At 47.0% G+C, this 16,188-nt stretch overlaps 2 protein-coding genes across 8 annotated transcripts in view; one reads left to right on the plus strand and one right to left on the minus strand.

Annotated features, from left to right (window-relative positions):
• The window catches only part of MATN4 (matrilin 4), a 36,532-nt gene extending 28,347 nt beyond the window's left edge, over nucleotides 1–8,185 (minus strand). Inside the window, exons 1-2 of one of the 7 annotated variants that reach the window (XM_044986601.1) lie at nucleotides 2,415–2,543; nucleotides 1,567–1,625 (exon numbers count right to left, since the gene is read on the minus strand). The gene's annotated coding sequence lies outside the window, so the exon portion shown is untranslated. Of the gene's footprint in view, nucleotides 1–487; nucleotides 507–1,566; nucleotides 1,626–2,414; nucleotides 2,563–2,825; nucleotides 2,845–7,254; nucleotides 7,517–7,537 lie in introns of those variants that run through there. The other 6 variants (XM_044986604.1, XM_044986599.1, XM_044986602.1 and 3 more) reach the window with 6 other exon arrangements.
• Nucleotides 1–16,188, plus strand: part of RBPJL (recombination signal binding protein for immunoglobulin kappa J region like) — a 41,304-nt gene that overhangs the window by 7,578 nt on the left and 17,538 nt on the right. The window contains exons 2-4 of the mRNA XM_044986606.1: nucleotides 2,383–2,497; nucleotides 13,486–13,611; nucleotides 15,982–16,052. Of these exons, the coding sequence (XP_044842541.1) occupies nucleotides 2,383–2,497; nucleotides 13,486–13,611; nucleotides 15,982–16,052 (312 nt within the window). The remainder of the gene's footprint in view (nucleotides 1–2,382; nucleotides 2,498–13,485; nucleotides 13,612–15,981; nucleotides 16,053–16,188) is intronic.

Consider the following 16,188-nt stretch of genomic DNA (forward strand, 5'->3'; position numbering starts at 1 on the left):
ATGAGTGCAGTAACAGTGTGAACAAATTAAGAGCACAGTTATGTGCATATCTTGTTAGACAATCCAGACATTCTAATGCTTGGTATGCTACATCACGACATGTATATGAGTTTGTATACCTCATTGTCAAATCAGATTCTGGATAGTATCTGCAGGAACCTTCCTAATACAGGCAGATGGTGAACATGCAGTGTAAAATCAGTTACCCACACAATTGGGAACATCTTACTGAAGCATAATCGCCAATGTGAATATAAAGAGAGCTGAAAAGTATTCCAGAGACAGAGTAGGTCCCCCGCATTATTCCTAAATTGCAACATACAGATTTTTGAGCATGCTCAGTTATTCCCAGCACCACATCGCCCGCGAAGAGCACTCCACATGGGAAGGAAAGAGTGGGGAGCCCTGGATTGCTGCAGTTTAGATCTGAACCTGGGTGGAGAGCATAGGGTGGGAAGGCAGAGAAGAAAGTTGATTCTTGGCATACCAAGGTCTCAGGGGAAACGGGCAAAAGCTGTGCAGGGCATGTCCCTTCCTTCCTTCCTTCTCTCTGGTTTTCCTTCACACTGTATTCCCACTGACCAGGTACTTCATTCTTCAGATCTTTGCATCCTTTCTTTCTTCTCACTCAGGCAGTTTTTAATGCAGGAGAGATGCTGAGACTCTGCTCCTTCTGAGCTCTGGGCCCAGGACTTTGCTCCTGGGAACTCACCTCTCACCTCTTCTCAGTGATGCCTCCAGACCTGGCCCTTGGGAGCGCCTGCTCCCTTTGACCATGGTGTTAGATCTCAGATCCCATGAGCTCCTGCTACCTCTGAACACCATGTCAGGTCTTTGCTCCTGGGAGCACCAGCTTCCTATGAGCCTCTCCTTGAGCTTGGCTCCCAGGGGCTCCTGCACCCTCCAAGTGACATGCCAGGTCTCAGCCCCTGTGAGCTCCCACTCTCTCTGAGCACCATGCCCAGTCTCAGCTGTCTGCGAGCACCATTCCATGTCTTAGCTCCTGAGAGCGTCTGCTCCTCCAAGCGTCATTCTGGGGCTCAGCTCCCCTGAGAATTAAGTTGGACTAACTCTTTATAAACTTCCCAGCTTTCCTGGATGTCAGACTGAGCAGAGAGGTTGCAATGGCTAGGTTCTCTGATCAGGCAGACAGCAGCTCCTACATTTTGCAGGCACGTGGGGGAATGGAGAGGACTGAGCTAAAAGGGAATTTTCTTCCTAAGACATACACCTCTATCACCTCCCCCATACCATTCCCCTGACACCATGAACACTATGCACAAGTGCCCACTATGCTGCTGGTGCTATACAAACAACTCATCATCACACCATCCTCTCTGTGTCCGGCCTGATTCTTAGCCCAGTTCATTATATCCAACACCTACCAACAAGACAAAGACATGGACAGCTCCTGTACCCTGACAAGCAGGGAGCTGGGAAGTGGGGTAGTAGGGAACATGCTGGATGGTAGCGCCTACGAGTCCCTGACATGGAACAGGACCCCCTTTGTGCTAGGTGCTGTACCAACACAGAACAAAAAGACAGTTGCTGCCCCAAAGAACTCACAGTCTAGTTGTTCCCTTCTGGCTGCAGCAGGAGGCAGGGCCACTTGGAGTGGGCAGCTCCTAGGGGGCAAGAAGGGTTTTGCACTGGAAGGGGCCAAAGGCGTGGGGACCTTTGGGCGCAGGGAGCCCCTAGCAGGATTGCTCCCCTCTGGCTGGCAAGGGGCATTGGGGTGGGGAGCTCCTAGGGGTTCAGGATCATTCAGGGGACACTGTGTTGGAGAGATGCAGGGGTTGGGGCATCATTCCCCTGTCTGGTATGGGGCACTGGGATGGGAACCCCCAGGGGGTTCGCTCCCCTCTGGCTGGCGGGGGTCACTGGGGTGGGGAGCCCCGAGGGGGTTCGCTCCCCTCTGGCTGGCGGGGGTCACTGGGATGGGGAGCCCCCAGGGGGTTCGCTCCCCTCTGGCTGGCGGGGGTCACTGGGATGGGGAGCCCCCAGGGGGTTCGCTCCCCTCTGACAGGCGGGGGGCACTGGGGTGGGGAGCCCCCAGGGGGTTCGCTCCCCTCTGACAGGCGGGGGGCACTGGGGTGGGGAGCCTCCAGGGGGTTCGCTCCCCTCTGGCTGGCGGGGGGCACTGGGGTGGGGAGCCCCCAGGGGGTTCGCTCCCCTCTGGCTGGCGGGGGGCACTGGGGTGGGGAGCCCCCAGGGGGAACCGGGGATCGCCCCCTACTCTCCGCTGGGGCACAGAGCAAACGACACGGGGGTGCCCCTCCGGTCGGTTACGGGGGGTGTCACCGCCCCGCGGGGATGGGGTTCGCGGGTCTGGCGAGGGGCAGCCCCGCGCCCCTGCGCCCACCGCTGCGCATTGCCCTGCAGGTGCCCTGCTGCCCCCGGAGCCCCTCACTCACCTCGGCCGGCTGGAGAGCGCGGAGGGGCGGCTGCGGAGCCGAGCGGAAGGCGGGCGGAGGACACCCCCGTGCTGCTGGTACAGGTGGGTGCTGCGCCCGGGGACCCCGCTCCAGCCACTGGCCTGTCCTGGACTGAGTGGGGCTGGGGCAGCGGCCGCTGCATTTAACCCGGCATCGCGGGCGCGGGGCCCGCGGGAAGGAGCCGACCCCTCCCCCTTTGACACTGCAGCGAGCGGGGCTGCGGCGGGGAGAGGGGCCGGGCGGCGCCCCACCCACCCCCAGGGGCCGGCGCAGGGCGGGGGGCAGCTCACACCCCCACGGGCATCGGGCTCCTCAGCGGCTTTCTAGGGGGCCGGGCGCTGTCTGAGACAGAGCGTGACTCGAAAGAGATGCCCAGATCCACCCGCGCACCTGCCAGAGTCCACATGAACGAGAGCGTCAGAGGCTGCAGAGAAGCGGGAACTGCCCTGGGTGCCCATCGAGCACTGACTGAAAACACTCTCACCCCTGCTGCCTAGACAAACGGGGGTTTGCTTCCCCTGGTCTCCTACACAGCGCTCCAGAGTGCAGCGTCTAACTCTGCCACACGCCGGGATTTGGAGCTAACACTCACAGAACACACACCCAGCGCACGTGCAGGTCTAAACACAGAGACACCAATGCACATCTCTGCTTGCACCCACATGTGGGGAACCTACTGTTATGTATTATTAGCCCATGGATAGTTCAGATTTAGAATTATTTCTTGTCTTCGGAGCATTGATTTATTTCTGTGGGAAATGTACAAAATATTAATAAGATTTCTTTGGATTTTAATTGTAGTTGTAATTTCAAAGATAAAATATATTGCATACAATTAACCATCCAGTAGTGTGACACATATTTATATTCTCTGTATTTGTAAATAGACACCAAGCCTCAGCCGGTATAAATACCACAACTCTAATGTGCTGAGTGTGCCTGTTTAAATTTGTGGCATTCAGGTCCATATCAACAGGCCCTCTGGCCCCCACTCTCATTTACATCAGTTATACAGTAACTGAATGGCATTACTCCTCATCTACACTAGCATGGATGAGAGGAGAATCAGGTCCAAATCTGGCCCACCAACTGTAAATGGCTATAACTCCATTGGTTTAAAGAGTTACTCCTGATTTACAACAGCATAGCTACATTGAATTAATTTAGACTATCACAGGATCTGGCCCAGATTTGAGTCTGACTTCCTTCTTACACATGCTGAGGTAAACCAGGAGTGACTCCACTGAAGTTAATGACGTTACATGAGTATAAACAAGACGGGATTCAGGCCCAGAGCATGTTGAAGTACAAATGATTCCTACAAATCTAAACAGGAATAAACTTGGCACAAGTTAAAGTGTAAGGTTCTGAGAGTACTTTGTTGCCCGGTACGTGAACTGGACTTTAATAGCTATAGAGTTTCACTACTTTATGTAGTGATGTGGTTAATTGTATGGAATTTCCTTGACAGATCATAATATATCCATTTGATTTGTCTTGAGTTTTTCATGTTCATGCATGTACAGAATAGGGTGGCAAGCAAAGGTGTGTGCTAGTGGAAATTTCAATCATAAAAAATGTCCATCATATTCAAACTTTATATAAATGAAAAATTATTCACACCTGTTCAGCCTCTATCTGGACTCAGCTTAAACAGTGTGGGAGTGGTTTTGTTTTTCTTCCGTATTCCATCATTGGCATGTGTTTGGAAAACCTTGTAATAGTGAAGGTCCCAAAGGAGAATGAGTGAGTGTGCCTGTCCAAATATACAAATTGCATTGATGTGGCGATTTGGGGAATCCTTGTAGGCAATGTTTGTGGATTAGAGAGTGTTTTGGAGGTCATAGATTCATAGATTTTAAGGACAGAATTGATCATTACAAACATCTGGCCTGACCTTCTGCATAACACAGCCCAGGTCAATTCACATACAATATTGTGACATCTGGCTATGGAGAAATTCGGCATTGACCAGTAAAACAGATTGGGCCAGATTCTCCATTGCGTTGCACCTTATGCAGTTATTTACACCAGTGCAAAGGCGGTGTGAACCATTACCATTCCGATTTAGCTGCATTTTATACACACTTTGAACTGCTATAAATAACTGCCTGAGGTGCAGGACGGAGGAGAATCTAGCCTAATTCACTAGATCAGTTCCTCCCTCCACTGCTCAGGGAAACAGGTTAATAATGTATTACAGTAGATTTTCATGAGCCCCTCAGCACTGGGCAGGTGATATATGACTTAAATAACTGGCTACATTCTATGTTGGGTAATTAACCTCCTGGGTGACCTAAGTTCCCTGGTGAATTTCAAGCGGCCACATTTTTTTCACTCCCTATTCTTAACTGCTGTGTAATGTTGGTGCTGCTGTACCTGGGCAGCACGTTCCTCAACCTCAGAAAAGGCTGTAATTTTATCTGTGGGTGAAGCAACCAAAATATATCATTTATAAATACACATGCACACAAAACACATCAAGGTCTGGTTCTTCTGGATTAAAAGAGGTATTGAAAAGTTAGGGCTCCCAGTTACTGTAGGTTTCCCATCGACGTGATTTCTAATAACTTTTCCGTTCACACAAAATATAGCATTGATGCCATACAAAGGAGCAATGCAGTCAGCAGCTATTGCAAACACTCAGTAAAAGGCGTAACACAGACATGTAAAATGGGTTTCTTTTTACTGAGTCGTTCAGTTTCCATAACTGTATGAAACTATAATAACTCACTGTAACAGTGACTCCCAGGCAAGCTGCAATGCAGCTGGATTCAGAAGGCAGAGAGGCAAAACAATCAATTCCTTCAACTGGGAGAAAGTGAAAATATAATATAAGGACCCAGTCCTGCAAATCTTTCTCACAAGTAGTTCTTGTTCATGAGAGGTGTATTCACATGAGTAAAGTATTACATGACTAAAGATTTGAAGGATCATGCCCTAAACGTGTGGAACATTTTTTGATCTTCATAGACTTCTACTTTAGTTACAGAGAGACCAGAATAGCTGGATCATTACCTTTGCAGAAATGAGTGAATGTTAAATCTGCTAATGTGCATAGACAGCACATATAAACATTACTGCTATGGTTACAGACATAGAATAGCAATTTCTAAGACCCAGAAAGTACAATTTGTGCCTGTAAAACTGCACCCATATTTTTCTGCACCTGCCATCAATTGTGGGCACAAATATGAGTTGTAGGACAGATACCTGATTTGCCCCCACAAATGGAAGGGTAGGCTGGGGTACAGCTGAAACGCATTCCTGACGGGAATGCTTATTAAACAATAAATTGCAATTCTTGCTGAATCACTAGGGAGCATGTGATTAAATGGCAGGGAAGGCTTGGCACCAGGAGTGACATCTGAGCTGAATGTGCACCTTTGTTTTGTTTAATTAAAAAAACAGCCACCTTTATTTGCACAATATAAACCGAGGAGTCATGTCTGTGATAGGAGCAGCCAGCACAAGAATCCGCTTGCGTGTAAGAATAAAATGGAAGGTGAGCTTCAAGGCAGCATGTGCATGGCAAACATATGGTGTGTCACCTTATCTAGTGGGGAGAGGTGGGAGAAGGAAAGGAAGAAAAGGCCATTTGAACTGTGGAACGAATATAAAGTATTGAATGATGATACGGTCTCATGGAGCAGATCGTTAGTTACCCGATAGTTTATTGCTACCTATAAACTTCAGTTCCTAGTAGGGTTGCCAACCGTCCCTTATTTTTCATCTCTGTACAAGAAGATCAGGAGTTGCTGAGTGCTGCAAAAAGCAGCAAGAAATACCTCTAGTGAATGTAGGTGAGTGCTGTGTATTATTAATTATTATTAATAATGATATCAGGAGATGGGGTAAGGCAGGGATTCTAAGAAAACAGACCCTTATTTTTGAAATACAGTGTTGACAACTCTAGTTCCTTGTCACAGCTCAAACCACACTATAATTTAACCCTTTCCTGAGTCATTTTGAAAAAGATGGTATCTATTTCAAGAGGCAAGCAGTGCTAGCCTGAGTACAGTACATGCTATATTTGGGAGGAGGGGGTTACAAAAATCAGCCAACCAGAAAAAGGTCTTTGGGAGAGAAATCCTCAACATTATTTTGCTTCCAAACAATACTTCACTCTGTGCAAAGACATTTGATTCCCAGCTAGAAATTCAGGCACCGAAAAGGGGATTTTAGAAAGAGCTCCAAGAACCCAGTTCTTGCAGCACTGCAAATATGATGCTGTAATAACACAATACTGTAACCAAGGCATTTTAAGAAGTCCATATAATACATGTCATACAGTGTGAATAATTCCCTATAACCCATAACAGTTAGTAGGTGCCAGAAAACTGCAGAGCAGGTCAGTTAAGCTCCTCTAGCAAAGGCCCTTTAGCTTTCACGAGGTAAATTTAAACCAGATGATGAACTCTGGGTGGTCGCCTCACCATTCAGAATGGTGAACACTATTTAAAAGTGCATCACTGAAACAATTTAGTTCAAATATTTAGACAGCAATGGCTGCAGAGAAAGGGCAGGGGGACAGCACCTCAATTTCCCAAGTGCTCATTGTAGCTGATTCTCAGACTCCATTGTCAGATATCACAGCTGCACAGTTGGAAAAAGTCTGCTTGTCTGTATCTGGGATGTAACTGCTTTGCCAGTCCTACGCAGTAAATAACCACACATGGACAGTTATCCCACTATGCACTTCAATAAGCCCTGTGCAATCACCCGCATACCCGTGGTTCTATTTGCAAAATGTTAAATAACATCACATTCAATAGCCCACTGAATGCACATTAATATCCCTATGCAAAAATATCCTCACATGAAAACCTGTGCAGCACGAGTCATTCAATGATGATCCGCTCAACAGGTCTAACTGCAAACCTTGTGGTTAATTCCACCTAAACAGTACTCCCTGCTGCTGCCTCCTACTCATCTTGTAGCTGTTCCCTATTCTGTAATTGCCTTGGTTATTTTTACAGTTAGCAGTTGGCCTTGGTCACAGACTTCCTTTCTGCCTCCACCTGCCATTGGCATTTCAGGAACTCTCCCAAAGCAGAATCCACCTTTACAAAGGGTTTACAGACATCACCCCAGTTCCTTACCTCCCAACAAGCTCTGGCAATGATTCAGTTTCACAGTGCTGGGGAATCTCAAATCTGGAGGTATCTGATCCCCATGCAGGTGAATGAGAACTGTATGAAAATAGAATCCAGCAGCTCTGGAGGGGAGGGGATGGCTGATGGGAGCTTTGCCTCTTCTGCGGCTTAAGTGTTTTGAGACAGAAGAGTAAAAAGGGCTAAGCAGAAATCAGAGCAGCATGTTTTTCCCCACTGATTTATGCTGCACAAATCTAGCCTTTGTCTCTGAAGCAGCTCCTTCCTCTTAAATCAAGATAGCTCCAGAAAATAATACTCCTCTTTGTTGTTGTTTCTTCAGCATTTGACTCCATGTCCAGATAATCCTTTTTACCTTCATCAAGGAGGAATGTGTATCTCTGAAGTTGGTCTCTGATCAAAGCTTATTAGGCAGACACAGAACCACGTGGCTAGAAAACTTGAAGAGCTTCAATGCTGGTGGCCCAACACTAGAGCTGGCTGAACCCATCAGCAGAGTCCTTCATCTGGGGCTAGACTGTCTGTGAATGAACCATGCACGTTGTCAGTCACAGCTGAGAGTTGAACTGGGATTCGCAATTTTGCACCTACAGTACTGAAGGCCAGGCTGAGACTCTAAAAAAAAAAAGATCAGAGCCTTCGGGCCTAATTCTCCTTGTGTTTTTATTTGCACCAGTGTAAATTGAGCATATAATGCTCTCAAATGGAAATAGCAATGATTTCACTCATTTGCACTGGCCTAAATGAATATACAAGGTGCAGGGCAATGGGGAATCAGTCATGCTTGTACCATAATTAATTAGGTGCTTCCCAGCCTGAGGTGGTGGAACTAAGAAGGATCAGGTGATAGCTTCATGGACGCCTGTACCTTATAGAAAGTCAGTGAGAGATCAGTCTGAATGGAATTGCAGAGAATGGTCAGACTCCTCTGGAAGGCCCTGAGTGTTATGTCCTAGGGGCAGCCGGTGTAGGAAGCAATCACTTGAGGCCAGAGAGCAGACAGCTAACCAAAACCTCCATTTTATTTACAGAAACAGAGAGCTCACTCAGCCGGTTGAAACCGGCTGAGCTATCCCTTAATAGTCTAACTCAGTTGCCATAGTAACAAAACCCATGACAACCAAATACACAACACTGAGCCAGGGTTTGTAGGAGACTGGGGGCTCCAGGGGAACCAGCCTGGGAGCCAAGTGCTTATCCCAGAGCCAGAAAGATTCTGAAAGGTAGCCAAAAAAGGGGTGGGAACAAGGCCCACAGGGTGGGCCAGAGAGAAGCCCATGAAAAGTAGAAGAACCTTTTTAGTTTGTGTTTGTGCCACTCAAGGAGGGTAGAAGTTTTGTTTTCAACTTAGCCAGAGAGCTAAGATGCATCTCCAGCACAGTGTATGGAGAGCTGAGGAGACCCACCTTGAGAAAAGAAACAGAGTCAGGAAGTGCTGTCAGCACCATGTTTGGCCAGCAAGAGGCACTACAGGGTGGTCATGCCCTATGACAGTGGTTCTGAACTAGGGATACACGTACCCTTGGAGGTACGCAGAGGTCTTCCAAGGGGTACATCAACTCATCTAGATATTTGCCTAGTTTTACATAAAAAGCACTAGAGCAGTCAGTGCAAACTAAACTTTCATACAGACAATGACATCTTTATACTGCTCTATATACTATACATGAAATGTAAGTACGATATTTGTATTCCAATTGATTTATTTTATAATTTATGATTTTATGATTTATTTTATTATATATGTGAAAGTCAGCAATTTTTCAACACTTTTGTATTTTTATGTCTGATTCTGTAAACGAGTAGTTTTTAAGTGAGGTGAAACTTGGGGGTATGCAAGAGAAATCAGACTCCTGAAAGGGTACAGTAGTCCAGAAAGGTGGCGAGCCACTGCCCTATGATACAGACCCTCGGCGTGCAGGACATTTCAAGATGTTTCCTATCCATAACTGGGTGCAGTTCTCTCCCAGGGCAAAGATAGGCCTGCCCCCGGTGCAGGGTTAAATGAGGACAAAACTTGCAAAGGCAAATTGAAGCTCAAACTGCACATTGCAGTATGGTTTTTCAGCATTACATATGAGGCATATGATGACATGGAATGGATGCCAATGTTATGTCAATCGCTAGCTCACTTCCATATTAGTTAGCTTTGGCCAGGCCTGGGTATAAACCATTAAATAGATATAGAAGATTGAATTAAGTCATGTGCCAGGATTAAATAGCTAATATTAGTGTAATGGAGTGTGTTGATTGGTAGCCAGGGACAAAGTTGTGGACAAAGTTCTACAACTGGATCAGAAGCAAACATCTGTAAAAGTTTTGAAGAACATCTGATGAGTAGTACTGGCACTGGGCTCTGGCAAAAAAGCTAATAGGCAACTGACAGTAAATAATGAAGTGAAGTTGTCTGCAGAGAACTGTCACTGTGATTACAAAATAAAGCCTCTGCGCTAACAACTGCAGCCCATGTATCGGTCTCATCAGTAAAAACAACACATCTGGTTGCCAGTGAATATCAGTTACAGTTCGTGCTCGGCAGTTATGAATAAACTCAGCAGACATAACCCCCTCACTTCTCAGATACAAAGCAGCAGCTAATGTTATCAGGTGACCCAAGGCCAGATCATCAGCTCTATAAATCAGCATCGCCATATTGACTTCAATGGAGCTGTGCCAATTTACACCAGCTGAGGATGTGAGTCACACATTGGAGAGCTTAGTGTCTGTACGGAAGACACTGGAAACAAGGAGAGCAGGGGATCAAGAGCATCCATCTGAAAACCAGGGAAAACAGTGGTGGAAAAGATTGTGCAGTGAAAATGCAGCCAGAGATTTTGGGAGGACAGCTGCAGATAAAGAAGATTCCAGATTGTTACGTTCTTGTGCTGGACACGTCTGCTATGTCAACGCCATTGCCTGTTCTGGTCTCCAGGATACTCTGAAGACGGAGCCATCAGCAACGTAGTACCAGACAATGAATCTTTGTACGAGGGGCCCCAAGCTTGAGGAGCTGTCGCGTAGGATTGTTACTAGAAGCTGTAAAGGATTCTACTCTTTTCCAGCAGGTTTTCACTGTACTGGAAAGTGAAGCGTTAGCCAGTGAAACATCTTAAAGGGTTCCTCAGGTTGTAACTGAGGTAAAGATTATTTGCTGCTGTTTCTCTTTCAGCTTTTCTAAGAAGTCCAGGTGCCACGTTATTTTGAGTCCATCAGGAGATCAGTATAAGCTGGCTGGGAATCCTGGGACGGTATCAGATTTGTAGTTGCTCTCAAACCTTTGGTATTTTATGTTCTTTGCTACTTGTAGTTTCTGGCTAGTGTGATGTGTATTTGAAAGCTGGGATGATTATTTTTTCAATTAAAACTCAGTTGAGTCTATGGGTAGGTCTATACTACCCGCCGGATCAGCGGGTAGCGATCCATCTATCCAGGATCTATTTATCGCGTGTAGTTTAGACGTGATAAATCGATCCCCGATCGCTCTCCTGTCGACTGCTGAATTCTAGCAGTGCGAGAGGCGGAAGCAAAGTCGATGGGAGAGCCACGGCCGTCGATCCAGCGCCATGAAGATGCAAAGTAAATGATTCTAAGTCGATCTAAGATACATCGACTTCAGCTACGCTATTCTCGTAGCTGAAGTTGCGTGTCTTAGATCGATTCCCCCCACACACTCGCCGCAGTGTAAACCAGGCCTATGTTGCAGGATTCTCCCTGTGCTGTAGCAGATGCAGCCCTGTCTCCAATAGCCAGCTTGTCCTTTGAGCAATCACCAAGGGCTGCCCATGTCCTGGCATTGGCTTACCAGTGGTACAGCACTGTGTATGCAGCTGCGATTTGGGACTTCTAGCTTCCGCTTATCCTTTTTACATCTAAGGTTCTTTTGGGTTTTTAAATGCAAACTTCCCCATTTTTCACAGCTGTGCGGCTTGAAAGTTTGAGCAGTGAGAAGAAGCTCTTTGCGCTAGGAAGCCACTGGGGATATGTATCTGAAACCAATGTTTTTAATCACAGCTGGTAGTTCTGAGCCTCCATCATGAGGCCACCATTTCTCTGAGGGAACTAACATCATGCATGACCCCAGCAGTGAAGGGGGGAGCCCCATGCCAGAGGCTGGAAACCAATTTCCATCCAGTTTTCATATGGGTTTATCAATCATGAGCAAGCCAAAGATGTCCAGGTTGTGCCTGGCCCTGTGTGTATGAACACCCTCCATGTGTGTGTGTCACTGGACATGGAACCAAGAAACAAGTGAGCTCGGTTTAAGTGAAGTCCTTGCCGTATTTGGCTAGTGTGGCCCTAAGCTGATGAGTACATTTTCATTGGCTTCACTGAACTGCCCTACACCAAGGAAGTGTCTTCCCTAAGTGTGGGAATGAGCAGAGGCCTGTCCAAACAGCTCCTACTTCCTCCCTCTCAGGTTTCCCTCCATTAAGGAAGTAGCACATTGCCCTATTGAAGCACAAGGCCCATGCACCCACATACACCACACTTTGATGGTTTTGTGGAACGTTTTGCAGGCGCTGTGCTAGTGCTCTGCACAGGGTGAATTTCACTTCCTGTAAAGGTGAGACAGCAGTACAGTACATCTCCACCATTCCAGCTTCTCTATGCCCGACTTCTCTTTAAAACAAGCATCTTGAGTTCAAAGACCCTGTGTGATTTAGACTGGGCTTATCTGCCTACAATCAGTGGAAAAATAACCTACCACGTTAACAAAGTCTAAGGGCCAGATCCTCAGCTTGGGTAATTCCACTGAAATCAATGGAGCTATGCCAATTTCCACCAGCTCAGAATCTGGCCCTTGTTTTTTTAGTTCGCAGTGAAGCAAAATGGGGACATTTCCACGGAACAATCACCGGCAGTAACAAAATAACAGCTCCCGATCCCAAGAATAATAGCTCCCCAGCCACGCTCATTATTACCTTCCATAAACATTCATAATGTACCAAGGGGAGATATAAAAATGAATCCATGTTAAACAGAACACATGTAAAGCTATCCCATTAGATGGTGGAAAACTCCAGTACAGTATAAATGAGACTGTAATTATTATCGTCAGTTACAAGGAGGAGGGGCTCAGTAATGATAACATTACCTGATTTCCCATTTTCCAGCACCATGTGCATTCATTCACACCAGTGCACGGAGAATGAAGACTGGGTGTAAAATGCCATCACTCCAATTTGGTAGCATGTGGCTGCATAAGATGCAGGGCACCTGAGAAGCTGGCCCAGGTGTTTTTAAGGGCCATGTATACTAGAAAAGAACATCATGAACAATCCGAATGTCACTATCTTCATAACCTGGGTCTGAGCGGAGGAGTGGAAGGATGCACTTTCCCATTAGGAAGCAATGGGAATGTTTCCAAGCTAAGCTTTCCCTACCTGTCTTTTACCGAAGGCTGGAGAAAGTAGCGGGTAAACTAACCAAACAATTTTAATGGTAGCACTTGTCTTACAGCAGCTTTGAAACGTTCCCATTCCCAATGCGTTCCAACAGGATTCCTCTTGTCCTAGTTTGCATCATTAAACTGGGCCCCTTGCTGGGAAGTATTATTAAAACAGTAGCTCTTACGGAGAGAGACACCGGATGCCTCGATTGCAGATACTGATGCAGGGAAGAGGAGTATCTCAAAACGATGACTGTTCCCGGTGTTGTTATATGCAATATCATACCAGTGCACTGAGCAGAGTGGGGTTTGCAGCACCTGGCTATAATTAGTTCTATTGTCAAGGTCTAGTGCATAGCAGGCACATTAGAGTGCAGGGGAATGAGGGACAGAAGGATATCACCTACAGGTAAGGTGCCTGTGCTGGCTATCTCCATGTTAAATATCCCTCAGGGTGGCTCCGGGGCAGTATCAAGCAGTAGGGGGATGGTAGGAAGCTAAGCGTTGTGTCCCCTTTGCTAGGGTACTACTCAGGACTCTCTTTTAGATCCAATCCAGATCAACTTGACCATCTCCGGGATGGAGTGCGTAGATATCTGCAGCTCCCAGCTGACCAGACTGTGCTTATACTGCATGCAAAAGTCGCACAGAAATCATACGGCAGTGAAAAAAGGTAGGAGATTTGCCTGGCTTCTTATACAGCCCTGCCTTTAGATATCATCTTCCAAAAACCAGACTCTTACAACTCCCTTTCAAACTCCCCAGGGTTTTGTTATCTTGTCTGATGAAGCAGATGAGCTAACATAACCCCATTGTATTCACCTTTCAGCCTTCACACAGCCTTAGAATAATACAGTCATTCATGATTATTATGATAGTAGTACCTAAGTGTCCCGATCAGGGCCCCCTGTGCAGTCCCTGCCCCAAACACTCTATCCTGGGTTAATTAAATGGTGGGAAGGGCTGAACACTGACCCCTATGGGACACCACTGGCCATTTCACCTCCCCCACGCAGATGGCTGGAGTGCCCTCGGCAATCAGTCTTTGCTGCAGCCCGTCCTCACTCTGTTTAACAGTCATTGTCCTTAGATTTCTTCCTTCTTCCCCCTTTGCCATTCTCTCCTTTCCTCTGCTCTTCTCTCTCATGCTTTTCTCTCTCTCTAGTCATCTCTTTCTCCATTGGAGGTTGAGAGAGGCCCTATTGTACTGAGGGTGGGGTTTGGGTTTTTTACTTCCTATGCCTTCACTGGATCAATGGAAGATACTTTTCACAGAGTTGGGCCCTGGCTGTAGAGTTGAGATCCAACCTTCCCCAGAGGACGGCTGTGAGCTCTGAGTTTGATCCACTGTAGAGATTGCGGCCAGCTGCAAAATGCAGATCCAGATCCAGCCTTCGCTAGAGTTTACCAGTGTTTGGATCTAGGATTTTGGTTCAGGCCCATTTCAAACAGCCCTGAGATTGTTCTCCTCTTGGGGTGCTGAGCCAGCGAGTGGAGCTGCTGCGTCACTGGGGCTGACCAAAGACATAGCCCTGGCGCACCCTGGTTGAGGCGTGGTGCAAAGGATGCTGGGAAGCAGATTTTGTGGGTTTGGCAAGAAAAACAGAAGTGAAATCTAAAAAGTGATTACGAGCTGGCACAGCGCTTCTAGGTTAAAGTTTAAATAAGCTAGTGCTATTTTTCCTGGATATGGGGATTCAGGGTCCTACACTGTTGCTAACTTGTTTAAATAAACACACATCGAAGGAGATTAGGACCCAGAAATATGGAACCAGCCCAGACTGGTGTTTTCACTGCTAACATTTTACACAGTATCAATATGGGATGAATCCGCACCATTCACATGAATGCAAAGACAGTGGAAACCCAAATAAAACACAGGAAAATGTGTTTCCAAAACTTTGGCTATAGATTTGTTTGCACTGGTCTCAGGAGCTGGCTGTGAATACAAACTGTGTTCTCAACCTGCTGAAACTTCCACATTCCAAGCTGAAAAAGTCTCTGTGACAAATTCTCCCTTGACTCAAGGAGGGAAGATCTGAAGTAAGCTTTCCCTATACACCCTCTCAGCCATCTGCCCTTGGGTAGGGGTGGCATGTTCCACTAACAGAGCATCTGATAGATGTGGCTGCGCACGCGGGCATCTGGGGTAGGGGGATGGACATTGCGGCAAGAGGCAGTCTCATCTCTCCAGTGCTGCAGAGGGCACTGGATGTGGTTGGTTTGTCATGCAAGGGGGAGAAGGTAAAAGAGCTGCCTCAGCATGACCTACTCATGCTGACCCCTTGCTAATGGCACTCTACATGGTTGAACAGCTGCTGCCTTTGCATCCTCCTCAGGTGCTTCAAGTTAGGGACATGCTTTGGGTCATCACACACAGAGACATGTAAAGCCATTACAGCCTGATAGGTCTGCATGTCACCAGAGTCTTAAAGCCAGAAACAGGTTAAATTGTGCAACCACATCCATCCCCTGCTGGAGGAACCCAGGGGAGGCTCGCACAAGAACAGATGGGGAGATGTTCACAACATAGCAGACTGTTTAGGCCAAAGAGAGATGGGAACAATGAGTGCACTGAGCTCCCTCCCATCGTGGCCTCAACACTTGTCCAGGATGTTCTAGGTATATGTCATCCTGCTTTGGTGCTGGGAAATGGACAGGGGACCTCTTGAGGCACCTTCCAGCCCTACATTTTTATGATTCTGTGCCTGCAAAGACCCACCATTGGTCATGCAGATGGCATGACTGTGCACTCGGCACATGCAAATACGGGTGTGGTGCGGGCATCCATAGTTTTGTGGGTGCATCTCCTGTGAAAACCAGTGGTGGCTCCAGGCACCAGCGCTCCAAGTGCATGTCTGGGGTGGCAAGCCAAGTGTATGCTGGCATTAGTGACCCCAAAGCAAGTCATGTCTAAGCATCTCTCACTTGATTAAGCAATGAAGAAGACTCTGGATTCACAATCCTACAAAGAAACAACCCTTCTTGGTGAAGTCCCTTACCCTAGTGTTCACTTAACAAAGATGCTGTTTTGTTTTGTTAGGTTTTTCTGCCCCCCACCTTGTGTTTATCTGACTGGACCAGGTTGGAAACTGAAGCAGGAACAGATAAAAGGTAAGAGCAGAAGAAAGCCACTTATGCCTGGAGAGCAAAAGTCCTGCCTCTCAGCCACTCCTGATAAGCAGAACTGAGCACAATGGGAAAAGCTGTCTGCAAATATTCATTCAGACATGAAAGTGACTTTCGGTTT

This window comes from Mauremys mutica, chromosome 13 (assembly GCF_020497125.1).
Source record: "Mauremys mutica isolate MM-2020 ecotype Southern chromosome 13, ASM2049712v1, whole genome shotgun sequence".
Taxonomy (NCBI): domain Eukaryota; kingdom Metazoa; phylum Chordata; order Testudines; family Geoemydidae; genus Mauremys; species Mauremys mutica.